This window comes from Sinocyclocheilus anshuiensis, unplaced genomic scaffold (genome assembly GCF_001515605.1).
Source record: "Sinocyclocheilus anshuiensis isolate Anshui unplaced genomic scaffold, SAMN03320099.WGS_v1.1 scaffold167, whole genome shotgun sequence".
NCBI lineage: Eukaryota > Metazoa > Chordata > Actinopteri > Cypriniformes > Cyprinidae > Sinocyclocheilus > Sinocyclocheilus anshuiensis.
The window spans coordinates 890105-903056 of NW_015552552.1; the positions used below are offsets into that span (position 1 = coordinate 890105).

Consider the following 12952-nt stretch of genomic DNA (forward strand, 5'->3'; position numbering starts at 1 on the left):
TAAAAGCTCCTTGTGGTTTCTCGGTTTGTCCGATTTGAGCATCCATAAACAACGCAAAACACAGGCATTTTGAGTTTCTGGTAGTGATTTCTATGGAGAAAAATCACTTCCTGCCCTCCAGCTGCATTTCGCGCGTCATCAGAATCACGTGATTGCAAACAACCTATTACTCTACAAACATACACCTTTGTTTACTTTGTGTGTTGCTTGGCAACCACAACTGTTTCTGAGGAACTACATTGTTTGGTGGAAGAATACTGTTTTTATTACTATCATTACACTTTATTTGCTCTGTTTTATTTTGTGAAACCTTACTACATATATGGAATAACCGTTTTATAAAAGCAATAAACCCTGTGAAGCCGTGGTTTACAGTGAATTTATAACTGCTTTGCGTCGTGCCTAACAATGCCCCTTAGCTGTTATAAATTCACTGTAAACCACAGCTTCTTGGGGCATATTGCTTTATTATATTTTCATTTGATTACATTTTAAAAGATTAAAGCAAGGGTTATGAATTCAATTTAATTATACACCCTTATTGATGATAAATTTGAATTAAATCACAAAACACAGAACTTAGAAAAAATAAAGCATAAAATTTGGGGCCCAAATTAGAGTTTACTTACAAATAATGTTATGTTTTTCATGCGTTTTCAAGGTCTAACAAACATGTGGAATGCATTTCCTTACGTTTCACTTTATTTATGAAACAAAAAATCTGGATGATACTGAATGATATAAAAAAAAGACTGTGATTTAATATTTTAAGCCATATCACCCAGACTTTCTCAAAGTTGTTCCCTAATTCAGTTCCATTAGTCAGTTCCTGAAATTAAATTGCAGTTCTGAAAACAATTTAAATTATATTTAAGAATATTACATTTACAAAAATTTTTGTGAAGCTAATTATAGCTTTTACCAAATTGCATATTTTTCTCTAATCTTTTGGCCACAATTTGGCACCATACAGTTATTGTACAAGATTCTTTTGGAGATTCCCAGATCAATAATGCTTGTGTATATTGTAGGTTAACAGCCAAGGATCAGGATGTTAAGAGACTGCAGAGAGAAGTTGAGAAGGAAGTTCAACAGCAGCAGGTGAGAGTGCTGGGAAATTCATATCAGATGCAATAAACAGCTACAACAAACTATCAATGTGTAAACCATTAGATTTACTTCAGGTAAATGTTTCGACATTGTGACATTCAGTTTGTTTTGCACTGATATAATAATTTGTGTGTCTCTTTTTCCCCAAAGCAAACTGTTTCAACAGTTCCCAGCCCGGAATTATTAACAGCGTAAGATTCATATTCATTTTTTTATATGTTGATCAACCGTATAATAAAGGCTTATGACACCAACATAATACACACATTCTGCTATGTGTCTTTCTTCAGGCTGGCAGAGAAGGACCAGAGGCTGTCTGAACTTCAGGAAGAGCTGCTTGAGTTGAGGGAATCTGTGGAGCTTCATCGTAAGAAGAACAACGTAAGTTAAACGAGATTGAGCCTTGAGCAGCTCTTTACTGGTAGAAGAGGGAGCAGAAGCCAAGCTTTAGATTTTCTTGCCTTATGCACATGCTAATGAGCATGTAAAGCAGGTGACTTGAATTTGAATGGCAGCTCTATAGTCTTGACCAGATGCTATGCATCCCTGAACCTTTGAGAAATGTTTCTTACAAATGTTATTGGATGTTTTAAGTGTGTTAGTAATCATTTTAAGGGTACTAGTGACTGCAAAGAAGGTGCACTAAATTAAAAATACTTTTAAAGTTCTTTATAAAAAAAAAATATATAATATTTAAAATAGTGCATTAGGTTTTTCTTTGACTCAATGCCCCTTATATTCACATGAGACTTTTGTCCCAGAAAATATGGTACAGTAACATGAGAAAAGTTTGTTTTCCTTTACATACACGTGGTCCCCAATCATGAAGGAAGCATTTTTAGATACATTGATAACTCTACATTGTGGAACATTTTTATTGAGAAAAAAAAATGCATCCTGCTGATAGGGAATTCCTAAAATGGTAACGTTCGCTTTTTGTGCATCCATCCATAGGTGTCAGTATGAAGTCTGAGATCAATGTGGTATCGGCCACAAAAACAAAAAATGATCAAATACACCTTTAAGAAATATAATTGTTTGATTTAACAAAACATTGCATTCAAAATTCCGAATCACAGCTAATATAGTCTGAAAGAAAAACGAAGAGAAGCATTGGGAAGTCTGTTTGGATCACTGGTTCTCAACCAAGGGGGTGTAGCAAACTTCTTATGATGAGTGTGTGTATGCATGTATTCTTAAAATGCTTTAAATTAAAACATTAAAATAAGTTTAAAAAAAACTTAGATATTTTATATTCACCCCCTCAACAACTTTTTTCTTTTCTTTTGAAGATCCATGGTTCCCACTGTCTTGAATAACCTGAAAAAAAAACTTTGTGTAAATTAATACAATCTCCATGTGCATTTTTATGCATTTTTAGAAAAATATATTTTTCTTGTTATGCCATAATCAAATCAAATCAAATATTTTATGTAGTAGAAATTGTGAATTAAAAACCTTATCCTTAATCCCAATCCAGAAAATCATGAACAACTGGAAAATTCTGGGGTCTTCAAATATTGTTGTGGACAGTGGTTTAGATGGTCTAGGAGCACTTCTGTACATCAGCTCAGTAATTCGTTTTTTATTTCTTTTTTTATTTTAGGTCATTCATTTATTTTTGATATGCTATGATGTTTAAATATCTTGCATTTGTTCCACCATTTTTTTTAGCTGAACATTCCATATGGTACATTTTTATTTTTCCTTTTTCTCTCTCTTTTTTTCTTGTAATTCTTGAGTTGCAGGATGATTTTGGTCATTGTTAGGGAATTTAAAGTTTCAATTTTTGAACATTAACCCTTCAAAATGGTAAGGCTATTGCTTCTAGTCTAGAAATGATTTTGAGAACCTTCAATGTTGATGGAAAACAATGATACAGGGAAGTGCCCAGGTTGTGCTTTGGAATGCATACGTAGTTCTATAAATGGCTAAATGAATGGGACAATCAAGAGTGTAGGCTGAACTGAAAGTGGTGTTTCTCTGAAACTGACTAGGAGCTCCGGGAGAAAAACTGGAGCGCTATGGAGGCGCTGTCAGCCACCGAGACCATACTTCAGGGAAAACTCGCCAAGAGCGCCAAGGTTCGCACCACAACTACCAAACTACTTCACTCTAGAGTCAAGTCAAAGCATCTCCAATAAGCCTCTGCCATTTATTGACCAGTGAAGTTCTCATTCCTTATTAACTTCCTCATGAATGGCTGCATACTCATTTCATAACTCTGACCTGCTCAGCTGCATGCTACTAATGCACAATGCTGAGAGCTGTTTAAAACGGCAAACTTGCTTTGAAATTTTGGCTGGATCTACTTCAGGGAAAACTCGCCAAGAGTGCCAAGGTTCGCACCACAACTACCAAACTACTTCACTCTAGAGTCAAGTCAAAGCATCTCCAATAAGCCTCTGCCATTTATTGACCAGTGAAGTTCTCATTCCTTATTAACTTCCTCATGAATGGCTGCATACTCATTTCATAACTCTGACCTGCTCAGCTGCATGCTACTAATGCACAATGCTGAGAGCTGTTTAAAACGGCAAACTTGCTTTGAAATTTTGGCTGGATCTTGCGGTTTGTTTTTAAATTCTCCTTTTTGTGTTTTTTCAAAATTGTTTTAAACAAGTCGCCTGAAATGAGTGTCCAGCTATTTTTTTTAATCCTCTTTTTTTTCCCCATTAGATTAGAAATCATTTCATGTCCGTTGTGTCATTTGACCTCCCCTGATTTCCTCTTTCCTAGCATGCTGATCACCACCTGATTTCCACTATTCAGTCGGCACCAATTTCAATCTTATCACAATCATTCCAAAGAACTACCACGAAAAAAGCAAATCGGGAAGAAAATGACCCAATCTGAAGACACACAGAATGGCTTTTTCTTGTTCTCTATTGGTTTGATCCATCCTGGTTTTCCCTTTCCCGACACATTTTAAGGTCTCATCATCTCTTTCCTCCTGCCAGGTGTGTAGACCTGTAAGTAATCAGAAACTCCTGCCCCTTCATGGGGTTGAGCGGTCATCTAAATGTAGCGAGGCATAACAGCATAGAGTAACCAGTGACTCTATAAACGGTCCTGAAGCTATAACTAACCCTGCTTACATCATGAGTAATTCTGCTGAGGCTCGGCCTGCTGTCATTAGTCGAGTGGACAGCATGTACTGTCCAGTGTGTGGACATCTGCTCTCAGTCATCTCCATTCTCCAGCTGTACGAATCCCAGCCCTGCACCTGCTGGACAAGCTCAGCATTCGCCAGATTTCTGTTGTGTTCTTATGCTCATACTCTTCTGTGGATCTAAACACGTTCCAAAAAATGTTTTGTTATTTGGCCTTTAAAGTCAGCGTTAAATCAAAATTAACCATATTTATTTTATTATTGCACATTCAAGGCCTTATTGTGAAGACCAATGTCCAAATAAATTCTAATCCTTTTTTTTTTTTATTAAAAATATGATAACTTGTGAGGAATAGATTTAGTTCATTTGTATTCCATCTGGATCCATTCTGGTGTGTAACAGTTGTGACTAATCACATTCCAGTGGATAGAAACTCCTACTTTTTTTCCTGATTAAAGGGTTAATTCATAGAAAAATTAAAATAGTCAAAATCTACCTATGTTGCTCCAGACTTTTATGACTTTCTTTTGTGGAACATGAAAGATATTTTAAGAAATAAACTGGTTACCGAAAGTCATCAACATATCTTTTTTTGTTCTTTCGAAGATTGAACATAAGGGTAAAAAATTGATTATTAATTATCATTTTTGAGGGAACTATCCCTATAAATATCTTGATTTACTTGACTGTACTTAAAGTCCAGTATTTTTTCTTCTTGTCCCATTTCAGTAATATGGTGACTTCAAACATGAATAGGTTATTTTTTTGTTTTTTGGGAAATGACTAGATGAAGTAAAAATGTTTTGTTTTTGCTTTTTCAAATTTGTATTTATTTTGTTATTTATTTATTTATTTTTTACAATTGTCTTGAAACAAAAATTATATTTTGAGCTATTGTCCTGAAATATCGTGATTCAGTGCTGGCTTTTAGATGTTGTTTTATTATTTGTATGTGTTGATGAGTAGAGGTTTAAAAAGCATTGTGGTGAAAAAGTAGAAAAAATTAGTTTGCTTGTTTGTTTTACAGTGATTTTTCAAAATTCATAGACCAATAAGATTAACTTTAGTCAGTCTGGGATTGGTGCTGAATGTTATTCAAAAAAGGTGAATATTTAATTTGTGTCCATTTATGTGAGAGTACATTTGGATTATAGTGGAAATGAGTTTTGGGATGGGATTTTTAGGTGAATTTGACACTTTTTTTTTTTTTTTTTTTGGTGGGGAGCACCAGTGGCTTGATACAAATCTAGGCACAGTTTTTGTGGTATGGATTATGGAGTGGTTTTCAACTGAACTATGAAATGCAATTGGAGTACCTGTTAAGCTTTTTGATGGGAGTGTTTGATCTGTGTTTTTCCACAGGAGCATCAGACAGTGCTGGAGTCAGCGGAGACCGAATGCCGAGCGTTGCTGCACAGATTCCTGCCGCATGTGCCACTGCCCACTGACCAGGTGCACAATACACACACACACACGCAAAGCAAAAAAAAAAAATGTGCAAGGAAAGCACAGATAATTTATTTCATCTTCCCATCCTAATAAACTGAATCAGGATTCACATCTGTGCGTGTTTGCATAATCCTCTAGTGTAAATGTACATTCTGATTGTGCAGAACCACCAGCAGTGGCTACAGAAGTTTGAGACGTCTGTGAGAGAGAGCTCGTCTGGAGAAGTGACCTTTGCCCCTGCGTCAGGAGCTGGAGATGCCCAGGTACAGAAGCATTGTAAATCTTCCAGAGACAGTGGGCCTCATTTATCAAATGAACGTACGACAGAAAATTGGGCGTACGGTCGTTTTAACGCAGAACTTGGAATTTATCAATATGGACGTGAGCGGTGGCTACGATCAAAACCCACTGTATATACATACATACATACATACAGGGTTTTAGCTTTATATGCGCAAATATCAGCGTAAACAAGACCATGAGGATTCATTCGTCGCATCATGCACCTGCAGCGCTTCTGTGAAAGGAGAAAAACAGAAATTAAGTCTATAAAAGGAATCAAATAAAAAGGATCACACAAAATATATAATAGGCTATAATATAAATAATAGATTAACAAAAGGAAAAAACAACAACTGTGCAACAAGTATAGGTTACACTCGTTTTTGTGACACTCTTAATGCATTTGATTTCTTTTCTTTATATCTTTATTTGATTTCATCCATCTGATCGCACAGGCGCCTCACGCACACACAAACAACATTAGTTCTAGCGTTGCCTGACATTTCAGCCATTCATCATCAAACTAAAATGCACTAATGAATAATAGTTATGCAAACAAATGTTACAAATAGGGCAAAAATGGAAACATTTGGATTCTTGTGGTATGAGACAGGCTCGTGAGCCCAATGCAGTTTCAGATTTGCTTGACATTTGTATGCCGTTTATAATGAATGCCACTATAGCCTAATTTGTGTTCTATTTTATAGTTGAATATATAATTTTATAACTACTTATTTTTCATTCTTGTTCTGTTCTGAATACCGTTAAATTAAAAAAAATATTTGTTGTAGAGTGAGGGGAACTAAATAGGCTGTTTATGTTTACCAGTATTTTAATATACATATAAATTACATATATTAATGTAGCCTAATTGTTTGAAATTAGTAAGATAAATTTCTCTTTCATGAGATTACTTCCTCTTTTTGGCCAGGTTTCATTTCTCTATGTCGTAAACACTAGGGGCGAGGCTTCTAAACCGAGGTGTTTTTAGGGGTGTGATATTCAAATGACGATTGTTTTCATGCCGCCACATTTATCAACGTGCGATCATTCGTACGATGAGATTGGCGGCATACGAATGTTTCATGAATCACACGTGAACTCTGTCGTAAGTTGATTTGTGCGCACGGCTCTGCGCTCGTTTCTACGTTAGATTGATAAATGAGGCCCAGTGTCTGATGAACCGATTCCAGTGCTTTATGAATCAAGTGGGTGCATAAACATTTCAGAAGACTTCAAGATTTGTTTTTTGGGCAGGCTTTAGCAGAAAAGTTGAAAGAGGCTGAGGAGGCCCAGAAAGTTGTACAGAAAGATTGTGAGACGTACAAGAAAGTGCTTGCAGAGACGGTGAGTTGTTGTTCATTGCATCTGTCTGTGATTTAAAAAAAACAAAATGTGTGACACCTGACAGTATGCTGGCAGCTGTGGGCTGAGGGGTGTGTAGTGACGGTGTTGGTGTTGGGTGCACAGGAAGGGATCCTGCAGCGGCTACAGAGCAGTGTGGAGCAGGAGGAGACGCGCTGGAGGGAGAAGTTGGAGCAGTCACAGGCTGATCTCAGAGAGGTTGGTGAAAACAAACACACTGCATCAGTATTCCTGATATCTACACCACTCCTTTGACATTTTAGACAATTAATAGTTAGGTTTAATGCCAAATTGTTTGCTCTGACAATGATTCAGTGTGATTATGATTCTCTACTAAATCCTGCAATGCATCATTAGAGGTATTATTTTACTCAGTCAGTTATTAAATTCTGTATTTGATACACTGAATCACTGTCAGATTCATTGCATTGCCATGTGTGTTTGACACTCCTATATTATTATTATTATATAACCAATACAAGTTCTTCATTTTTTTTTATTTCACATTTTTTAAATTTTGGGGCTGGTAAGCTTTTTTAATGTTTATGAGAGAACGTTCTTATGCTTATCAATTTATTTGATCAAAACTACAGTAAAAACAGCAATATTTTGAACGCTATTGTGAATTTATTAGAATTTAAAATATTTGTTTTTTCTATTTTTATGATGGCAAAGCTGAATTTTCTGCATCATTACTCCAGTCTTCAGTGTCACATGATCCTTGAGAAATCATTCTAATATGCTGATTTGCTGCTCAGTAAATATTTTTTATTACTAACAATGTTTGTGGAAACTGATTCTTTGAATATAGAGTTCAAAAGAACAGCATTTTGTTTGAAATATAAATATTTGCAACATTATAAAAGTCTTTGTCACTTTTGACTAATTTAGTGCATCATCATTGCTAAATAAAAATATGAATTTCTTAAAAAAAAAAGAAGAAAAAAAAGACCCCAAACCTGTTGCATATAAATTTGATATATAATTTTAAGATTTCTTAAATAAAATATTATTATATAATATATAATTATGTAATTTATATATAATGGATGCAATATTATATATTAGTAATAGTACAATATGTAATAGTAGTACAGTAAAAACAAATTTAAAAGGTAAATAACCATTTAGTGTGAACTAAAAATCATCTAGACACATAATTGTAATGAAAATGTGCTTAATTATCATGAATATAATAGTCATATCACCAATTTTCTTTATGCGAAATGCCTTTTTTCTTATTTATTTTGGAGCCTAAGACCTAGTGTTTTAGTAAGATTCACCAAGTTAGACTGCAAAATAAAAATGTGATGCTTTGGTGTTTAGATGACTCCGAGGGTAATTGCACTGGAACAGGAAGTGGACAGACTGAGCTCAGATGGAGAAGTGGAGAGTGTGAGTATGCTTTCAGTTTGAACAGCCCTGAAACACAGTACAACTTGCACCGCTTCAGCGCTGGGCTGAAGAGTATCCCTTTGAATACTGCTTTGCAATTTATATATCGTAGCTAAGGAGAGCCAAACAGCACCTGGAGGCAGAACTGGAGAGAGCGGAGCGTGAGAGCGCCACCTATGTGTCAGAGGTCAGAGAGGTAAGCACAAATACTACCGCCTTACTGCATGCTCATACCTCTCTCTCTTTCTTTTATGTTTTCGTTTGTTGCTTGTGGTTGTTGTTTTTAAATGTCTAACATGTTAGATTGGCATCTACTTGTCTATCCTCAGTCCCAACTAGCGCAGCGATCAGTGATGAATGAATCTGACATACTTGAAGTGATCCAGTGCTCTCTTTAACCTGCAGATCTTTCTAGAAAGCTTTTATTGTCTGGACTGAGGATAGAATGATCCGGGTTCAATATATGTTAAGCTTTATGCATTTACAGCATGCTGTCGATTACCAGAGAAAGACATTTTGACTCGTTTCTTCCTTCGAAGTAGAGGGTCTAAATAAACTTGCCTGGATGTTTCTCGGGGAACATGTCCTGTATTTATACATCTCATAAACCCATAGACCTGGATGACTTTCACCAAAGCCAACAAGGTTGATCTTCCATGTACGTGTTGGAAATCACATTGGACGTCCCTTATATACTGTACTGAACTAAAACACCATCCTCCAAAGCCAGCACTGGTTTCTCAGCCCCACTCGTTCCTTAAACATCTCAAACTTGATTTCAGCTCAAAGATCTCTTGACCGAGTTGCAAAGCAAACTCAACGGCTCGTACACAGAGGCCGTCAGGCAGAATGAGGAGTTGAATTTGGTAAGACGTCCCCCTGGTTAAACTGAAGTAGCTTTCCCTTTCTCCTCTTGAGCTCACATGGGTGGGGCGCTCGCTTCAAGGGCCTGGACTTTTACGGCAAGGTCTTGCTATCTGTTATCTCTAATTTCTAAACATTTATTCGACTGTATAGTGAATTCATTTTCCAATAATAACACTGTCGTGCTCCAGCGATGATAAAACACAGCATCATGAATTGCAGGTAATTTTAAATAAATGCTGTTCTTGACAGAAGTCCTAATCATATGAAACATTAGAGATGACGGATACACCTTGCCAAAGTTATGTGTTAATCTGTCATAATAGCTTACTCTGTTTCCTCTGCGATCACAGTTTAACTTACTGCCATCTTTGCTTAAAACTTGGAACTGCAGGCACAAGCACATGCACATTACTCATGGCTCAGCTTTTGTCTGTTACATACACTACTGTTTAAAAGTTTGGGCTCAGTAAGATTTTCTTTAATACTCTTGTTTGGCAAGGATGCATTAAATTGATCAAAAGTGACAGTTAAGAGGATAGATAGATAGATAGATAGATAGATAGATAGATAGACAGATAGATAGACAGATAGATAGACAAATAGATAGATAGAAGATAGATAGACAGATAGATAGATAGATAGATAGATAGATAGATTTCAAATAAATGCTATTCTTTTGTACTTTCTGTGTATCAATAGAAAAAAAGGATCATGGTTTCCACAAAAATGTTAATTTCTGAAGGATCATTTGACACTGAAGACAGAAGTAATGATGCCAAAAATTCAGCTTTGCATCACAGGAATAAATTACAATGTACAAAATATAAAAATATGAGACGATTGTAAAAATGTGTTTCACAATATTAATGATTTGACTGTATTTTTTGATCAATTAATGCAGCCTTGGTGAGCATAAGACAATTCTTTCAAAACATTAAAAAAATCTCATCAACTTTAAACTTATGAGCAGTAGTGTGGTTGTTGTTTTTTATTATTATTATTCTAATGTAAAATTTTGTCCATTGTCTGTTCTGTAACCTTTTATTCTCTGAACTATTGTCAAATCCTCAGTGTTTGTGTGTTTTTGACATTTAGACATCACCTTCTTTACCTCTTTTGTGAAGGAAACTTAAATTTCCACAATTAAAATGTCCATTTCACTGCTTTTGAAGTAGCTATTATCATATCCAAAACTTTACTGCAAACATTTGAGTGTTGGAGCAAAATAAAATAACTTTTTTCAAGTATTCAGCACAATTAACTGTATTCCTTAAATGGATAGTTCTCTTCATTATTTACTCTGTCATTCCAATCCTGTTTGATTTTCTTCGGTGAAAGTCCAAAGGAGATGTTTAACAGAGTGTCCGAGCTGCTCTCTTCCATACAATGACAGTGAATGGCCACTAGATGGGTTCCAGCTCTAAAATGCCAAACAAAGCATCACCAAATTAGTCTGTTCTATGAATTAAGTCACTATTTACTAAAACTCCTGACAAAAAAAGTACAGCTTGGACATTCTGCTCTAAATATCTCCTTTTGTGTTCCACAGAAGAAAGGTAGGTTTAGGTAGGTTTAGAAAGAGTTGGAGGAGAGTAAATGATCTTCATTTTCAGGAGCCCATCACTGACTTGTCAGTAAAGTGATATTTGACTTGGCTTTTTCTTCAGCTTAAGACTCAGCTGACTGAGACGTTGTGTAAGCTTGAGACGGAGGAGAGTGAGCGACAGAAAGTAGCTGGAAACCTTTACAAGGTAAAGCTTGTGATGCAGGAGGATCTTTCTGTTAAACCGTCCGCATTTTACAACTGTTAAGTGATTAAGAAGCTTGTTTGTTATCAAGTTATTTTCTTTTCCTCATTGTATGTTTTGTCACCTGATCAGGCCCAGCAGTCTCTGGAGTTGATTCAGGCAGAGATCATTAAAGAAGCAGGCCAAGCTGACCTGATAGAGACCAGCAGCCTGACGCAAACGGTGAGAAGTTTGTTAGCTTATAAAACAATATACTGTTTTAACACATGTGGACAGTTTTTGGTTGTCAGGTGTGAGTGGGTTAATGAAATGAACTACATGTGTGGATACTGTACTAGGACACCTGTGTGAATCTGAGGAGAACTGACTTAATACACTTTATAATGATCATAAGTTTAAATACCACTGTTTTATAGGGTTGCATACATTTTCTATAGAGAGAGAGAGAGAAAGACTGTGCAAAAGTCTTAGGCCATTAGTATTTAGTACCTCATCCCATCCATCTGGGATTACATGAAGAAACAGAACAAACTGAGACAGACTAAATCCAGAAGAACTGTGGCAACGTCTCCAAGATGCTTCAAGAGACCTTCCTGCAAAGCTACAGTACTGTTAAAAGTTTTAGGCACTTGTATAGAAATGCTGTAAAATTAGGATGCTTTCAAGAAATAATGAAAATTTAATAGATTTTACTTTCTTGAAGCATCTTGGAGACGTTGCCACAGTTCTTCTGGATTTAGTCTGTCTCAGTTTGTTCTGTTTCTTCATGTCATTCCAGACAGACTGATGATGATGAAGAGATCAGATCTCTGTGAGGAGCACTGGCTGTTGTCAGACAAAAATCTCACTGGATTATTACAATTAATGGCTAAATTAATGTTTGGAAATGTAAACTGATATTTCCTACTGACACACTACAGCAAAAGATAGAAAAAACTGACTTTAAACCATTTTTTGTTGGTGAAAATACTAATGGCCTAAAACTTTTGCACAGTAGTGTGTGTGTGTGTGTGTGTGTGTGTGTGTGTGTGTATTATATGAGCACTCTAAATAAATAAATATTGTTTTCTTAAATATCAGTGATTATGGCTGAACTCTACATGAATGAAAATGATAGTTTGAAGTTTATTGCAAAATGGCTGAGAAAAGCAAGCTGTATTGTACTGGGTTTTATAGTGAACTATAATGAAAACTGTAAAGACATTTAATGTAATGAAAAAAAAGTTGAACTTGATGAAACCATCTAGTTAAAACTAAAACTGAAATTAATATGAATACAAAATATATAGACTATAAAATATATAACTAAATGTAATATATAATAAAACTATACTTGGTATACAGCTATAACAGCTATATTAACAGGAATGAAAATGAAAATATAAAAACAAAAATATTAATAAAAACTCTGCATATATTGCATATATTAGTGTGGTTATTGGGTTTAGTCTTTGGAAAATTTTGACATTTAAAAAATGTCTGCCTGACTTATGCAGTCTTTTGACTCGTGTTCTTAGGAGGAGATTGACCGTAAGGAGAAGATGACTGCAGGGTTGAATCAGACAGTACAGGAACTACAAGAACTACTTCAGTCTGTCAACAGACAGCTTACCAAGGGAACTG

General features: G+C 35.5%; 1 protein-coding gene across 1 annotated transcript in view; it reads left to right on the forward strand.

Annotated features, from left to right (window-relative positions):
• LOC107664460 (kinectin-like) overlaps window positions 1-12952 on the forward strand; it is a 39212-nt gene that overhangs the window by 23390 nt on the left and 2870 nt on the right. The window contains exons 22-34 of the mRNA XM_016455029.1: window positions 1032-1101; window positions 1261-1301; window positions 1401-1491; window positions 3108-3194; window positions 5586-5675; window positions 5837-5935; window positions 7212-7301; window positions 7425-7517; window positions 8646-8714; window positions 8827-8910; window positions 9497-9580; window positions 11249-11332; window positions 11462-11551. Coding sequence (XP_016310515.1) covers window positions 1032-1101; window positions 1261-1301; window positions 1401-1491; window positions 3108-3194; window positions 5586-5675; window positions 5837-5935; window positions 7212-7301; window positions 7425-7517; window positions 8646-8714; window positions 8827-8910; window positions 9497-9580; window positions 11249-11332; window positions 11462-11551 — 1072 coding nt within the window. The remainder of the gene's footprint in view (window positions 1-1031; window positions 1102-1260; window positions 1302-1400; window positions 1492-3107; window positions 3195-5585; window positions 5676-5836; window positions 5936-7211; window positions 7302-7424; window positions 7518-8645; window positions 8715-8826; window positions 8911-9496; window positions 9581-11248; window positions 11333-11461; window positions 11552-12952) is intronic.